The sequence below is a fragment of the Rhea americana genome, unplaced genomic scaffold, assembly GCF_003343005.1.
Source record: "Rhea americana isolate MKP2758 unplaced genomic scaffold, rheAme1 scaffold_33, whole genome shotgun sequence".
NCBI classification, from domain to species: domain Eukaryota; kingdom Metazoa; phylum Chordata; class Aves; order Rheiformes; family Rheidae; genus Rhea; species Rhea americana.
In genome coordinates, this window is record NW_028186457.1 from 670507 (window position 1) to 685171 (window position 14665).

Consider the following 14665-nt stretch of genomic DNA (forward strand, 5'->3'; position numbering starts at 1 on the left):
GACGTGCCCCTGTCCATCCTTTGCTCGCCCAATAAACCCCGCAGCTGGGGAGGTGCAGGCAGGGCTGAGCCCAGAGGTTGATTAGGGGGAGATAAGAGCCCGGCTCTGCAAACTCATTTTATTTAATAAAAATAATGAGCGCAGTGCACCCAGGCCGGGGCTCCTCTCTCAGAAGAGTCCTTTCTCCTTCTTGAGGTTCTGCTGTTTCCACAAGGGCAGGGCAGCAAAGGCAGAGCGGGCCATGCCGAAGGTGGCCTTAAAGTCCTGGTCGGAGAGGTGGTCCTGGGGGGTGGGGGAAAGAGAGACGAGGCTCAGCCAGAGCTGGGGGGGGGGCCCCAAACTCAGAGCGGGCCTGCCATGGCTTTGCCCCCCGGGCTCACCTCCTTCCTGCTGGGATTCACGCCCCGAGGCAGGTCCTCTGCGGCGGTGTTTTGGAGCACATCCAGGGGGAAGGTCTCCAGCTTGCTGGGGGTAAGGGTGGTGGTGGCCGTGAAGATTTCTTGCCTAGAAGTGAGCTCCTGGCCGGAGGGAGACAGTCAGGGCCTGCCCAGCAGAGCCAGCCTGCTGGGCATGGTTCCAGCCAGCAGCCTGGAGATGGAGGTGCCAGCCTGGCCGCAGGCCTTGGAGGCTGGTGTCCCACATGGGGCAGCCTGCCCCCGAGCCTCTGGGTGCTGTCTGCCGTGGAGCGCGGAGGGCTCCCTTTGCCTGCACGGTGCCTCCTCCCCGACTCCGGTGGCCCCCGCTCCCCATGACACTTACTGATGTGAGCTGTCCCAGGCTGCCGTCATCCGCCAGCTCAGCTCTGAGCTCCTCATAGGATTTCTTGTCCTGCAAAGGAGACGAAAGACATGGGTAGGACCAGCCTGGCTGCCAAGGATGAAGCCTGCTGTTGGCTGGGCTTGATCCCATCTGCAAAGGACCCTTCCAGCCCTCTCCGTAACTCACGGTCCACTTGAGAGGGTCCCAAGCCAGGAACCAGCCTGTGAAAGTGGGGGGCTCGTAGCCTTGCTTCACCACGATGATGGGGGTCTGGAGGTCACGCCCGCTGGGGTGGCTCCGCAGGTACTCCTGTGCCATAACTGCCGCCGCCTCCTTCTCCGATTCATTGGCACCTTTCCCCAACCAGAAGAAAACCTGGAACAAGGCCACCATTTCCCACACCTGCATCCCACTGTTGGGGGCACCATTTGGGGCTGGGCCTAACCCAGGCCTGGGGACATGCAGGGTCTGTCCCCAAGGAAGGGCACTGGGGGCTGAGAGGCCTTCCTGGACCGGGGGGGTTGGACAAGGTGGTGTTGGGGGCATGGGAAGGGCTTCCAGACCCCAATCCCAGCTCCTCTGGCTGTTGCAGGTCTTCCAGCCCCTTGGAGATGCCAGTTCGTAGGATCAAAGCTGTCACCTCTAACCAGCCCACCTGGTCCCAGACATCCAGCAGGTAAACATCATCTTCCTCCAGGTCATCCTGAGTGAAGTTCACAATCTCTGTGGCCAGGAAGGTGCCTGTCTTGTTGGAGCATTCAAAGAGTCGAGGGGACATGGAGGGGGTTGCCTCCTGCAGCCTGGGGGGATGAGACACCATGGTGGGGATCAGGCCTCATTTTGCTTGATGACTTGAGGCCCATTGCATGCTTGAAGTTGGGCAGGAGCAAGGTGCCCCCCACCCCCCTCCCTCCAGCCATAAGGGGGTCCTTGCCACCCCAGGCCCTTGGAACAAGGAGCTGGTACCTCTTGCTGTCGGCATACTGGGACTTGCCCCCCAGGGCCACCCAAAACTCAGGAGGCTCCTGTCCTTCTGCCACCACCGGCTTCTCCGCCTTGGAGATGATGTCAGCCACCATCTTGCCCATCTCGCGTTCGTCCCCACTGCAGCCCTGCAGAGCAAGCACAGCCCATCTGTTGCAGTCCTCAACCACTATCTGCCCCGGCTCCCCATGCCGAGGAGGAGACAGAGATATTTATCTCTGGGGGCCAATGCCAGCCCCAGAGCTCAGTGACAGACAGCGCTGGTGGATGCAGTACCCACCTTCCCATACCAGAGGTAGCAGGATTTGGGGGTCTTGAGCACAAAGACATCATTGGAGTTGAGGGAGGAGGCACGAACAGGCACCTCGAAGGCCTTGGTGTTGTACTCATTGGTGCCATGCACTTGGAAAAGACGGGTGGAGGGCACAGGTTCTGTGCTGCCTGCCCGTGACGTGCCACCCTGGAGACAGCAGTTGTGGGGGACAGGGATGGGATGTCACCACCAGTGCTGCAAGCTGAGCCCCAGATGCCACAGAACCCCCCCGAGCTGCACCCACTCCTTCCAGTGACCCTGTGCTCACCGCGTACACCACCATCTTGCCCTTGAAGATGGCCATGAGGTGTGCCGGCTCCTTTCCCATCGTCACCCGAACCTGCACCGGCTCGTTGTTGTACTTCTGGTCCAGGATCACGGCTTGGTACGCCGAGGCAGCAATCTCATCCGCACTGGCATGATGGCCCTGGGCAGGGCAGAGGGGAGCTCAGAGCTGAGCCCTGCCTCAGTTTCCCTCTTTGGGAAAGAGCCATGCTGCTGCGCACAGGATGGGGGACACAATATGGGGGGGCAGAGACAGGGTAGTAGGGAAGCAGTGATGCCAGTGTCAGCTTTCCTGCAGGAGCTCAGCTCAGAGCAGAGCCCCACAGGTCCACGGTGATGTCCTGGTGCTGCACTGCTGGTTGTGGGTGAGATGTAGTGGGGAACCAGCCTTGGGGAGGGGGAGGTCTCACCTGCCAGATGTAGATGATGCGGTTCACCTTGTGCCCCACGTGGTAGGTGTACAGTATCAGGTAGCAGTCCCCACCATAGAAATGCCCCAGCCACCGCTTCTCCACAGGCACCAGCTCCTGGTTCTCCACACGCCATACCTGCAGGGATGGGGGCAGCAGCGCACTGCTGGCAGGGCTGGGACACCCCCGAGCCCTGCAGAGCTGAGGTCTTCTGGTATCTCCTCCACTCAGCCCCATGCCCATGTGCACATTCACAGCACCTGGCCCAGCCTCCGTGCCCAGCACCCTACCTCTGCTTCCCCAGATCCATCATCCACCATCTTCTGCTGGGCAGCCAGCTGGGGCTTGGCATGCAGGGTGGTGGCATCGAACTTCACCTGTTCCACCTTAGCTGCAGGCAAGGGCAGGGGCTGAGTCCAGTGGCAGACATGGCCCTTGGGGGGGGTCCCCCAGGACCCCCAGCCCACTCCCTGCTGCAGTTTGGTTGCTCCAAGCTCAGTGCCTGAGCATCGCCTGGCTGGGGGCACTCACCCACTTTTCCCACAGTATGCGTCTTGCCCAGCCCACTGGTCTGGCTGGGGACGGTCCATTTCTGGAAGAGTTGCCTGAAGACAGATGATTCGGACCCGTCATTCTCCGTCTCCACGCTGGTGCTGGATGGGTAGTTCTTAGCTTTGATGAAGCCCTGAGGGAAGCCGGACCTCACACGTGGGCATGGAGGGCCCAGGGAGCAGGCACTTCAAACCACGGGGGTGTTCGAGGCCAGGGAAGGGATTCCCAGCCCCCTCCCCAGCAGGACAGCCCTAATGCTGGGCACAGCGAGGGCAGTGTGGGACTGTGCACCAGAGGTAATGCTCCTGCCGCCCATCAGGGCTTGCTGCGATTCCCCCCCCATAACTGGTCCCATCACTCACCAGGGCCCTGCTCATCGCCTGCTGCTTCTCCTCCTTGGTGGAGTTTCTCCCCTTCCACACAAAGATCCTGAGCCCCCCTTGATCAAGGATGTAGCAGTCCTAGAGGGGAACAGCAGCAGCAGAATTAGGACCTAGGGCAGCTTTAACCCTTCGAAAGCCGCTTTGATGGGCAAAGCCCATCAAAGCGGCTTTCGAAGGGTTAAAGCTGCCAAGGAAACTGGGCATTTCTCCATCCCCAGGATGGGCAACGCACCTCATGCAGGAGCATGTCTTGAGTCAGGGGTCGAATGGCCACCTCCTTTATAACCAGGTTTCCGCTGGCATCAGAGACGCTGATGAGGTGAAGGAGGGTTAGGAGAGGGGCAAGGAAACCCCTCTGCCCTTCCCCCCTCCACACACACACACATTGGGGTACCAAGGTTGGGCATCCCCCCCCCCCCTYCCCCATCTCAGCTCTCTCATAGCCATAACCTGCTTCGCAGCTTGCTCTGCCTTGGATCAGGGCCGTATCCAGCCCTGCTCCCAGCACATGTAGCTGCAGTGGAACGAAGAAGGCAGAGGTCAGATGGGACAAGGCCATGCTGCTTAACCAGGGACATGCCACCATGTATGAAGACATCAATCACATCAGCATGGGCATCTCTGTACCAGCTGTTGGGTACCGAGCCCATCAGCACCGAGGGCTTCTCTGGCCCAAGGGACCCGTACCCCTCAAGGTGGCCCTGTCCCCTCAGAGGAGCTGCCCACGGGCCAGAAACCACAGGTTTCCTTGGAGTGGGGATCCAGGTACCGGGATATGGCAGAGAAGGGTGCTGCAACACTCTTTGCCCCAGCAGATTCTTCCAGGAGTAACCTCATCCCCACAACTTACTGGTAGAGTTTGAGGGAAGTCTTCAGTACTTGGTCCACAACCTCGTCAGGAATGGCCGCCTTGATATCCTGCTTCTCACCCAGCACGTGCGTGAGGACCTTCATGAGCCCTGGCGAGGCATCCTCGTTCTCACCATCCACTACACCGACCTTGGCGCGCCCACCACGCTCCCGGTCCCGGATGTCCTTGGCCATAGTCATTGCCTGCACATGAGGAGAGGGCCGTGGGTCAGCTCACGGCAGGGGAGCAGGAGACTTTCAGAGACCAGGGCAGCAATGAATCCCTCAGGCTGCGAGGCCTGGAGTGGCCAAGCGCCCTGGCCGTACCTTCAGCCTCTCGACACGGCTGCTCTCAGGGCCGTTCCACTGGATGATGAGCTGGCCCAGGTCAAGCAGGAACACGTCACCCCGGTTGAAGCTTTTCCAGCTCATCTCCACCTGTGGCAGAAGGGGTGGTTGAAGGCAGGCAGGACTCCTGGGTTCTCCAGCTCCACGGTCCCTGCCCCACAGGGACATCCTCCCATGGGTGTCTCCAGGCTGAATTTCTTCTCTCTACCCTGACAGGGGGCTTTTCGGGATGCTCCTATGGGTAGGAGCGCTGCCTGGGAAACGCAGCCACCTCTGGGGCAGAGCTGCATGCTCATTCCCACCGCACAGCTCTGACTGAAGGCAGCTGTGTCTAGAGGAGGGGGCCTAGCCTTAATCTGACCCCCAAAAAGCATCTCTGCTAAAAGGTCACAGCTGTCGGGGAGTTACTATGGGGATGCTCAGCTGACACCCATCCCACTGTGGGTGCAGCTGTGCCTGGCCTGGACAGGGCTCGGGTAGGGGGAACCCCTCTGGCCCCATAACTCACCTCTCCAGCCACCACGTTCTTCTTGCCCTTAACATGTAGCAGGCGCTGGACGTCGTAGGTGTTCGTCTCCACGTGCTTCATGCCCGAGGCCACTCCACCCTTCTTATAGCTGGGGGGACAGATGGGACACAGCGTGAGCCTTGGTCACCCTGGGTTAAGTGACATGCCCAGGGCCTGGCAGTGGCAGAGGGGAAGGAGTTGTGAACCCGGGTGTCTTCCCACCCGTGGGGGCGAGCTGTGGATGGTGAGAGGCCACACCAAGACCCCCTGCCTCTCCCCAGCCTTGCTGGGCAGGGCTGTTCCCATTGCCTGATGCAAGGCAGGCCCCCAGCATGGGGGGCACGCAAGGGCCGGGGGGATGAAGCAAGAGGGCAGGCGAGGACAGCCACGCTGGGAAGCGGGTCCCCTGGGTGGCCGACGTACATGAGGCCCTGTTTGAAATAGGCACGGAAAGCCTCACTCTCGTGGCCCTGGGTCTCGCGGTGCTGCACGGCCACGGTGCCCAGGTGGTCGTCCATCTGCGTGGTGTAGATGGCCGCAGCCCCCTGCTCGTCCTGGCTCGAATCCTGGCCCAGCCAGTAGTGGATGTCGTACGTGAAGCCATCCCCAGTCTTGCGTGTCTGCGGGTGAGCAGTCCCCTCCAGAAGGGCCTGGGGAGCAGAGCACCCCACAGCCCCACACCGGTCCGGCCAGGACCCTCCTCCCTCCCTGCAGCCCCTCTGCAGGGCAGAGCCAGCCCTGGCCCCCCGGGACCCTGCAGCACCGTACCGAAAGCAGGACGTAGCAATCCCCTTCGTAGAAGCTGCCGTAGCTTTTGGTGGGCACCGGCACCATCTCCATGTTCTGCGAAAGGAAGGGGCACGGGTGAGTCCCGGCACGGGGTGGGGGCAGCCTGCAGGGACCCAGCGATGGGTGCCCAGCCGGTGCCCCCAGGCAGCACTGTGCCTCCGCCATGGGGCTGCTCTGGGGCCCTACTGAAGAGAACCCCCCCACCCCCCCACCATGAGCCCGAAGTGCCCCAGCCGAGCCCGGCCCGTGCCCACCTCGATTCGCCAGATCTGGAGGCCCGGCGTGGTCTTGTTCAGCGTCTTGCTGACTTTGGCGCTGAGCTCCACCATGGCGAAGGGCGCTGCAGGCAGGGGCACCTGCCGGGACACCCGCGACAGCCTCGTTAGGGCTAACGACAGGCAGAGCCATTTGAAGCCAGGACGGAGGCAGCTCGCCAGGCTGCGCCGCCCTGCCGGGACGATCCCCTGTGCCGGGACACCGGGGCTAGGGGTGCCCCTAAGGCCAGGGATGTGGGGCGCGGAGGTGGCTCTGGCGTCCGGCCGGCCCCGGTTGGCGCTGAGCCCGTGAGGGGGGTATTGCAGGTCCCGGACTGTGCCAGGGTCCGTGGTGGGCAGGAGCGACRGCGGCTCCCGGAGCCGGGAGGCGAGCGGGGCGTCCTCGGCGCCTGGCACCTGGGTGCGTGGCCAGGCTGCGCGGGGCATCCCCGGCGCAGCAGCCGCACCCGGGTGACGCTGCTCCTCCGCAGAGCCAGCCAGCAGCGTCCCCACTCAGCCGGTCCCCCGGCGTGGCACGGGCACAGGGCAGCCTCCCGCGGCAGCCCGGGCTTCGGCTGCCCGCAGAGGCGCCCGGTGCCCCCGAAGACCCGCTCTGCTCGCCGGTCCGCAGAGGGACGCCCCGAGCGCTGGGGCGGGACAGGCGGGCACCGAGCATCTGCCCGTCCCTGCCGGTGACAGCTCGGGCCTCGCCGGGCCGGGCGAGCTGCTGGCGCCGGGGTGGGTGCCCGCTCCTGCTCGCGGTGCCCTGCACACCTGCGCGCCGTGCAGCCCCCTGCCCCAGGCTGCCGGGGCCTGGCCCCCTCCCGAGCCCCCCTCCATCACCAGCAGGCCCTCACCGATGGGGCAGCGTTGCAGCAGGCAGAAGTGCACCCCGACCCCCTGGCCTGCGCCCCGCCACCCCAGCCCCCAGCCCCTCACCTTCCCTGCCGCGCTGGGCACGTACCTAGACGAAGTGCTCAGGTGCCAGCACCGAGGAGACCTTTGTCCCCTCCTGTCCCAGCCCCTGTTCGCCATATAAGGGCAGGAATGGCCTCAAGTCAAGGTCCTCGCATCCCTCCAGGGCTTCCTAGCACCCACATCCCACATCGCCCCGTTACTCATGGGTTAATTACCCCCCCCACCCCCAGTGCTATCACAGCGCGTATCTTCCCCGGCGCCTTGGCTGCTGCAGGCTTTCTGGGCCTGGGCTGGTATCGGCCACCCTTCCCAGGGCTCCTCCCGTGCTGGCTGCAGACACAAACCTGGTGGTGATGGGCTTTGGCGTCACGAGCTCAGTCCCGCCAGCCCTGCGGCGTTATCTTCCCAGGGCTTCCCCRTCGCACCCCATAGCGCCTCGCTGCCTGGCAGCGGGACTGTCCCCGGCCAGGGGCCGTCTCCCTGCTCGCTGCCCAAGAGGTTCATCTCCGCCACGCAGGGCTCGCCGCAGCACCGGCCCGCGGCGAGCGGGGCGCGGAGGGGACGTGGGGCTGGGGCGCAGGGCTCGCGGCCAGCCCCTTCCCGGCACGGCAGGTCCCAGAGCGAGGGCGAGCGCAGCGGCGGGCCCTGCGCTGGCCCCAGCACCTGCTGCGGATCCGGCTAAGAGCAGAGCTGGCTGCTGCGTGCTGCTGGCAGCGCTGATAAACACCAGGTGCTGCTGGAGGGCCATAAACCCCCAGCGAGGCCAGCGGGCGGGCGAGGAGAGACCTGCTGCGCCTCCGAGCATCGAGCTCGGACACCACCCCGGGGGGGGGGCTGAGCGGTGGGACGGGCCGTGGGGCCGCGGGTTGGGGTATGAGACGGTAGGATGGGGCTGGGAGACATGGGGCGTGGGGCTGTGGGGCGGCTGCTCTACGGCATCAGCCCGGACCACCGCTCGTAGCAGAGGGGGCTCGCGCAGCGCTGAGGCGGCACCGCCGGCCTTGCCTGGCGGTCGGGAGCCCCGCGCCTGCCGGCGGGTTTGCCCCGGGCGAGTCGGCGGGGTGCGCGGCGCAGCTCCGGGGCGCGGGAGGCACGGCGCTCCTCCGCCTCCGCCCCCGCTCAGTGCCTGCAGCTGACCGACAGCCTCCAGCCCGTCAAATGCTCACCCAAGCTGACAGGTGGGGGAATGGGGCTGGATTCGCCTTTTTGTCCACAAACTGGTTTAAAAACCCACAGTCAGAGCACGAATTGCTCCGCGCAGGAAGCACCGAGCGGGGGGACCCAGGCGCCCGGCTGTCCCTGCTGCCGCAGCCCCTTGCTCTCCGTTTCGTGCTGCAGCCTCGCAGGGGCGGGAGGCTGCTGAGCCCCGGCACGAAACGCGGGTGCTGCCGGGGTGGCGTGCCAGGGCTGCCGCAGGAGCACCCGGGGGGACCCAGCCGGGCAGCAGCTCCCGGCGTTGGGGGACCCTGCGCCGTGGAGGGGCCGGGCTCCCCGGGAGCCGCCCCTGGAGCGGGATTTGAGGGACGCCTGGGAGCTGCRTACACCTCTGCCCAGGGTTTTGCAGTGCCGAGCAGGCCTCCGGGCTCGCCCAGCCTGTCTCACAGCTCCCCAGCCCCGCRGGATTGCCGTGGCCTTATCTCGCCCGCCCTGCTGAGCCAGCACCTCGTGCCGCGGCGCCGTGGGCATCCCGCACCCTCGCCCTGGATCTGGCCCTTCTCCAGGCCAGCGCTGGCGAGAGCAGCGTGCTGGTGCCGGGCGGATGCGGCGCCCAGCCGGGCCCCAAAGTTCCCTCGATCACCCTCGGGGTTTGGCCGCGGAGAAGAGCTGAGCAGCGCGGCCGGGCCCCCCCGCCCCCCCCCCAGCTCCGTCCCCAGCCCCAAACACACTGTGGGGCCCCCCTCTGCTGCGGGAGCGGGACGGCGGAGCTGCTGTGGGGAGCCCCACAGCCTTTGCCATCCCCGGGGTTGCTCCCAGTGCAAAGCAGGCACCAGGGGTACAATGGGGAATACCATCCCCTCACTGCACCCCCCCAAAAAAAAACCTAGCCAAGAGCCAGCTGGGCCAATTTGGGGTGCTGGGACCATGCTTGCTGGGGAGGGTGAGCTGCCACGGACAGGGTGCAGAGGGGACGAGGCTGGGGGGGGAGAAGGCAGGATCTTCAGAGTATCCTTCACCCAAAATCCTGCCAGAGCCCCYCAAAGTGATAACAGGTGTGGGGGGCAGCCACAAACAAGGGAGGGTGCTCTGACATCGGGGGGGGGGATGCTCTGCCACAGCACCCTCCAGCCACGATGGGGGGCAGCCCCCTTGCCCCAGCGCCCATCCAACAGCAGGCCGAGCCCTTAGTCTCCCCTGCGGGTCCCTTACCTGGATGCAGGGCCCCCGGCAGGGGGGCTGAGGTTGCGTTTTGGGGTGGGGGGACCCTGCGCCGCTCTCCACTCCGTGGCCGTGTCCCAGGGCTGTGTCAGCCTCTGTGGCACGGGGCTGGGGGCACCACGCCAGCCACAGCCCCCTCCTCCGGGGCCCCCCAGCCAGGCATGTTGGGCCTCTAATGAACTCAGTAATTAGTGCARCGATGAGGGAGGACAGGGACTTCATTAACGAGGAGAGGCACAAGGCCAACAAGGGCATGGGAGGAGGGGCAAGGGAAGAGACCCCCCCATGGCACCCCAGCACCAGCACCCTGGCAGTAGTCTGCCTGGTGGAAGGGGGGTCCCCAGTCTCCCCTTCTCCGCCTGGAGGGGGGCAATCCAATGTGTTCCTGGGGGGAAACTGAGGCAGGGAGCACTCGTGCACCCATCAAGCCCAAGGCTAGGGGCTAAAGCCAGGGCGAAGCTAGGGCCTGGGGCAGCCCAAGGCACCTGTGGCTAAATTCGGCCCCCTCCCACCCCCCTGGCTATGGGGGTAGGACCCCCAGCTCCTGCTGCTGGGAAGAAGAGCAGCGGGGCAGGATGGGGGGGGTCCTGCCGTGGCCCCTTCCCAGGCTGCTGGTGGCACCCTACGAGCCAGCACCCCATGGGGTGGGTGCCCCCAAAACTAGGGGCATGGGTGGGGGGCACCAACCCCCCCCCCCACCACCACCAGGATGAGCCTTGCAGGAGGCAGGGCCGGGGTGGGGGGCAGCCAGGACTCCAGGGCTCAGCACCCGCACGCACACACACACACACACCCTGCGTGTGCACGCACCGTGGCTGCGGCATGCACACGCATTCATCGGGGGCACCCGGCGCACGCGTGCGTGCACACGCGCAGCACGCACACGAGCGCCCCCCCCACCTCCCCCCCGCCCCCCCGGCACAGCCGGCTCTCAGCACAGCTCCCCTTTCCGAGGCGGTGGGACAGCTTTAATCACACAAAGGCACGTTGATCTGGTCCCCCAGCCCCACTGGGCACCACAACCACCTGGCCACCCTCTCCAAACGCTACCCGGTGCCGGGACACCCTCAGGCACCCCCCACCCTGGGTGCCATGGCACCTGTAGGTGCTTGCCAGGCCCCRGGTGGGCACCGGGCTCTGCTGGTGCTGTTTGACTTGTCTAATAAAGTGCTGAGTTCGACCCTCCTGGAGGGGCAGGACGAGGCCTGAGGCAGGAGGGGGTCGCCGGGGATGGATGCTCCGCAGCACCCGCTTCCCCAAGCCCCCGGCCATGGGGCAGGGCGCTGAGGCAGGGGGCACGGGCAGGCCCCGGGGGGGACCCTGCCTACCCTGCACAGGGGCGGCCGGCCCAGCACCCAGCGTTTGGAGAAGGGCAGCACCTGCGGGAGCTGGGCAGAGAGCAACAGAGCTAAAACCCCCCTCGACCAACCAACCCCCCCCCCCGCCGCACTGCCCTCCTCTCTCCCTGGCACAGCGGTAAAAAGGCACCTGTGACTTTTCAGGAAACCGTTGTTTTTCCCCCTAAAAATATAGAGACACTGTCTGTATCTAAAATGCACCTGGCTGAACTCAGTCCCCCCCTCCCCCAAAATCCCTTCCCTGAGAGCCCCAGCCCCCCAAAACTAGGGGGCACCCTGGTAAGGGCTCAGCCCCACAGGGGTGAGCCCAGGCTGCTGGAAGGGGGGCCAGGGCTGGTGTAAGGCTGGGGAGGAGATGGGGGAGGGCACTCTAAGGCTTGTATTGGGGTGTCCCCCCACCCAGGCAGTCACAGYCTTTGGTGCAACTGTGAAGGGTTAGGGGCAGGGGTGCACAGCCCCCCGCATCAGGGCAGGGGACACCCTCATTAGGGACATGGGGGACTCCCATTAACACAGCATTARTGGGAGCTGGGGGAGGCAGCCAACCTCCCCCCTCAGAAATAAATTGAGGCTGGAGGGGGCGGATTTAAGAATCCCTCTTGGCACAGCCCTTGTAGGACTGCAGGGGAGTCATGGAGACTCAGCGTCCCAAGGCACACTGGGGGGCATTTACAGCCAGGGGGTTAGCCCTGAGGCTGGGCTGCCCCCCAAAACTTGCCCCTGGAGTGGGGGGCACTGGAAGGCACGAGGAAGGGGTACAGATGTTGCCCCCTCCAGAGGTGATCAGCTGCACAAGGGCAGAATTAAGGGTATGGAGGTGGCCCCCATGCTCCAAGACTAATGGGACCCCCTTTTCTTTTTGGGAGGGGAGTGGTAGGGGGTTAGCCCTTACTGTGGGTCCCTGTGGATAGGGGCCGAGGGCTGCCAGCCCGCCTAGCAGGCAGAACCCAGATGGGGGGTTCATCCCCCTAAAAGGCAGTGGAAAGCAGCAGTTGCTGACCCCCCTCTCCCCACTCTGGGGGACATGGAGGAGAAAAGGACCTGAGAACCGTTTTGGGGAGAGGGGACAAAAGCTGGGGAGGTGGACAGAAACCCCCACACCCCAGCAGGTCCCCAGCACTGCAAGGCAACGGGTCACCCATAGGCCACCCTTTGGGGGGGAGGGCACCCAAGCAGAGGGCACCCAGTTCCCGTGGCAGGGGCACAGCTGCCCCGTCTGCTCCCAACACCAGCAGGCAGGTTGGGGGCCGGGACACCCGCGCCCAGCAGGCCCAGGGACAAGGGGGAACACTCCKGGATCCCCCCCCCAGTAAGGCACTCAGTTGCCACCACGATGCCCCCCCAGCGCAGGAAAAACCGTCAGCGCCCGGCGGGCAGGAGTCTGGTGCTGGCGTCCTGCTGGCACTGCCACTGGCACGGCGCCGAGCCCCGGGACAGCCCAGGGGCGCGGGCGGGTGGGCGCCTGGGGCACACTAGCTGTTAGTCCGGTGTTTCTTGAGCACTGTGTAAACGTCGTCCACTTTGCTGAGCCTCTCGAAGAAGGGCAGCAGGTCTAGCAGCTCCGTGTCTGCCATGTTATCGAACCACGAGGCCACCGGCACCTGCGGGAATGGGCACGGCACCGGCTGAGGAGGGTCCCCGTGCCCCTGGCAAGCCCCAGCGCCAGGCCCCAGTGCTCCAGCCCGGAGCTGGTCACATCCCAGTGCCGGTTTCTCTCCCTCAGGTGYGGCTGTGAGCCGTGGGGATCCGGCTACAGCCCCTGTCCCCACAGGCAGCCAGCTGTCCCCCCAGAGGTGCCAGCTCTAGGGAGGGACCCCCCACCACCGCAGAGTGCACGGAGACCCCTGCACCACCACGATGCGGGACACGGTCACCCCATATCCCCCTCCGGGGGCACACTGGCCCTGATGGACCTGACAGCTCTGCCCTATATTCCCCCGGGGCCATCCCATACCTGCCTGCACACCTAGCACCCCGCGTTGCACCCCTGCCCCTGCTCCCCAGCTCGTCTCCCCCCCMCACACCCCTGTGTGGGGCACGTACAGCGTTGTCAGGGTGGAAGATATAGGAGGCGGGTGAGTTGTCCACGATGATGATTCGGCGCAGGTCACGGCCCAGGCGGCTCAGGTCCTTCACGTAATTGCCCCGGTGGAAGACGCAGGATTCCCGGAAAAGCCGGGCCCGGAAAGCTCCCCATTTATCCAGCAGGTCGGCCACAGGGTCTGCGTACTGGGGGCAGAGAGGGGGTCACTGGGGACAGAGCGCTCTCTAACCCTGCGCCACCGCTGCCCTCTGAGCCGCAGGGGAGCCGGCAGGACCCGGTGGGAACCGCAGCACCTGGACACCTGGGGCCTGCCGCCAGCTCTCTGCCGATGCTCTTGCCCTGTGCCTCGGTTTCCCCTTCAAGTGTTCGGACCGTGCCAAGGCATCCAATGGCCTGCCACACCTGCAGGGGGGCAGCGGTGCCCGGGGTGGCAGGAAAGGGGGCAGCAGGGCCGGGGCAGGCAGGCACTCACCTTGGCCAGGCTGGCGGTGAAGAGCACGCACTCGAACAGCTCACCCATGCGCTGCAGGAACTCGTCCACATGCGGCCGCTTCAGCACGTACACCTGGGGCGCAGAGGGGCAGGGGTGAGCGCAGCCCGCCCGCCCGCCCAGCCCTTACCCAGCCGTGTCCCCGTGCCCCACGGGAGCCCCTCACCCAGCACACCGGCCCCGGGGGATGCCCGTGCCTCCCGGCTGATGGGCACCGTGCCCTCGACCCCAGCCGGCGCAGACGGCTCCCTGCCCTGCCGCCGCAGCTGGGAAGGGGGGCAGAGCGCTGCCTGCCCTGCGCCGCGGAGGTGAGGGGGCAGGACCCAGTGGCACCAGCCTAGTGGGTGGGCTGGGGGGGGGCACCACAGCCCTGGTGGCCCATCGGGGATGAAGCGTCCAGCAGGCTCCGGAGCCAAGTAACCTAGAACAGGCTGACTGTCAAAACCACAGCCTATCCTGGATTACTTGAATTCGGTGCCAGCCACTGCAGAATGGGCATCTGTAGGGCTCCCTACCAGGATCCCTCTTTACCCGCTCCCCATGCTGGAAAGAGGGGTGCCCCCAWAGCCCCAGCCCTGGCACCCTGCCACCCTCAACATGGGCACCTGTCCYGCTGTGCCACCGCCTGCCCTGCTGTCGCTGCCTCCCAAACACTGAGACAGCTCCTGGCACCCATGGGAGGGAGAGAGGGCGAGGAGCTGAGCCCCCTGCCCACCGGGCAAGTCCCCATTACCTGGTGCATGATGCCATCGATTTCCACGGGAATGATGAAGTCAGCGTTGTTCACCGGCTGCGGAGGGCACGGCAGGGTCAGTGAGAGGTGCGCACCCCTGCCCAAATGCCACCCAACCCCTGCCTCCTGCGCACCCCGTGCCAGCCCTGGAGCCTCTGTACTGCATCCTCCCTGGAGGTGCCTGCCTGGCCTGGTACCAGGACATCCCTGCCGGAGCGAGGAAGGTGGCAGGGCCGGGCTGGACCTGGCCCGACACTGGGCGTACAGGACTGGTTGGTTGTGGGTGCCTGGAGTGCGGGACGCCAGTTTGGG

The 14665-nt window shown here is 65.5% G+C and overlaps 2 protein-coding genes across 3 annotated transcripts in view; both read right to left on the minus strand.

Moving 5' to 3' along the window:
• Positions 1-168: 168 nt before the first annotated feature.
• VIL1 (villin 1) lies at positions 169-7469 on the minus strand. Of its 2 annotated transcripts, XM_085310948.1 has the most exons (20): positions 7374-7469; positions 6435-6536; positions 6160-6234; positions 5815-6011; positions 5392-5500; positions 4863-4973; positions 4537-4739; positions 3919-3997; positions 3666-3764; positions 3283-3436; positions 3042-3142; positions 2752-2889; positions 2325-2483; positions 2024-2203; positions 1726-1871; positions 1415-1559; positions 946-1134; positions 760-828; positions 381-518; positions 169-282 (listed from the first exon to the last, which is right to left on the minus strand). In XM_085310948.1, the coding sequence occupies exons 1-20, from the start codon at positions 7467-7469 to the stop codon at positions 169-171; spliced, it is 2604 nt and encodes an 867-aa protein (XP_085167074.1). The 2 variants fall into 2 exon arrangements, with proteins under 2 accessions (XP_085167074.1, XP_085167075.1); XM_085310949.1 differs by lacking the exon at positions 7374-7469 and having other exon boundaries at positions 1726-1863; positions 2034-2203; positions 6435-6509.
• Positions 7470-11219: 3750 nt separating this feature from the next.
• The window catches only part of CTDSP1 (CTD small phosphatase 1), a 4956-nt gene continuing 1510 nt past the window's right edge, over positions 11220-14665 (minus strand). Inside the window, exons 4-7 of the mRNA XM_085311047.1 lie at positions 14354-14410; positions 13603-13695; positions 13130-13315; positions 11220-12687 (exon numbers count right to left, since the gene is read on the minus strand). Of these exons, the coding sequence (XP_085167173.1) occupies positions 12559-12687; positions 13130-13315; positions 13603-13695; positions 14354-14410 (465 nt within the window). The 3' untranslated portion in view covers positions 11220-12558. The remainder of the gene's footprint in view (positions 12688-13129; positions 13316-13602; positions 13696-14353; positions 14411-14665) is intronic.

Coding starts and splice junctions, on each gene's coding strand:
- VIL1 (XM_085310948.1), bottom strand. CDS start 7,469: ATGGCGAACAGGGGCTGGGACAGGAGGGGACAAAGGTCTCCTCGGTGC. Junction 2,484..2,751: donor GCATCATCTACATCTGGCAG/GTGAGACCTCCC, acceptor TGCCCTGCCCAG/GGCCATCATGCCAGTGCGGA. Junction 1,135..1,414: donor TGCTGGATGTCTGGGACCAG/GTGGGCTGGTTA, acceptor GCCTTGTTCCAG/GTTTTCTTCTGGTTGGGGAA.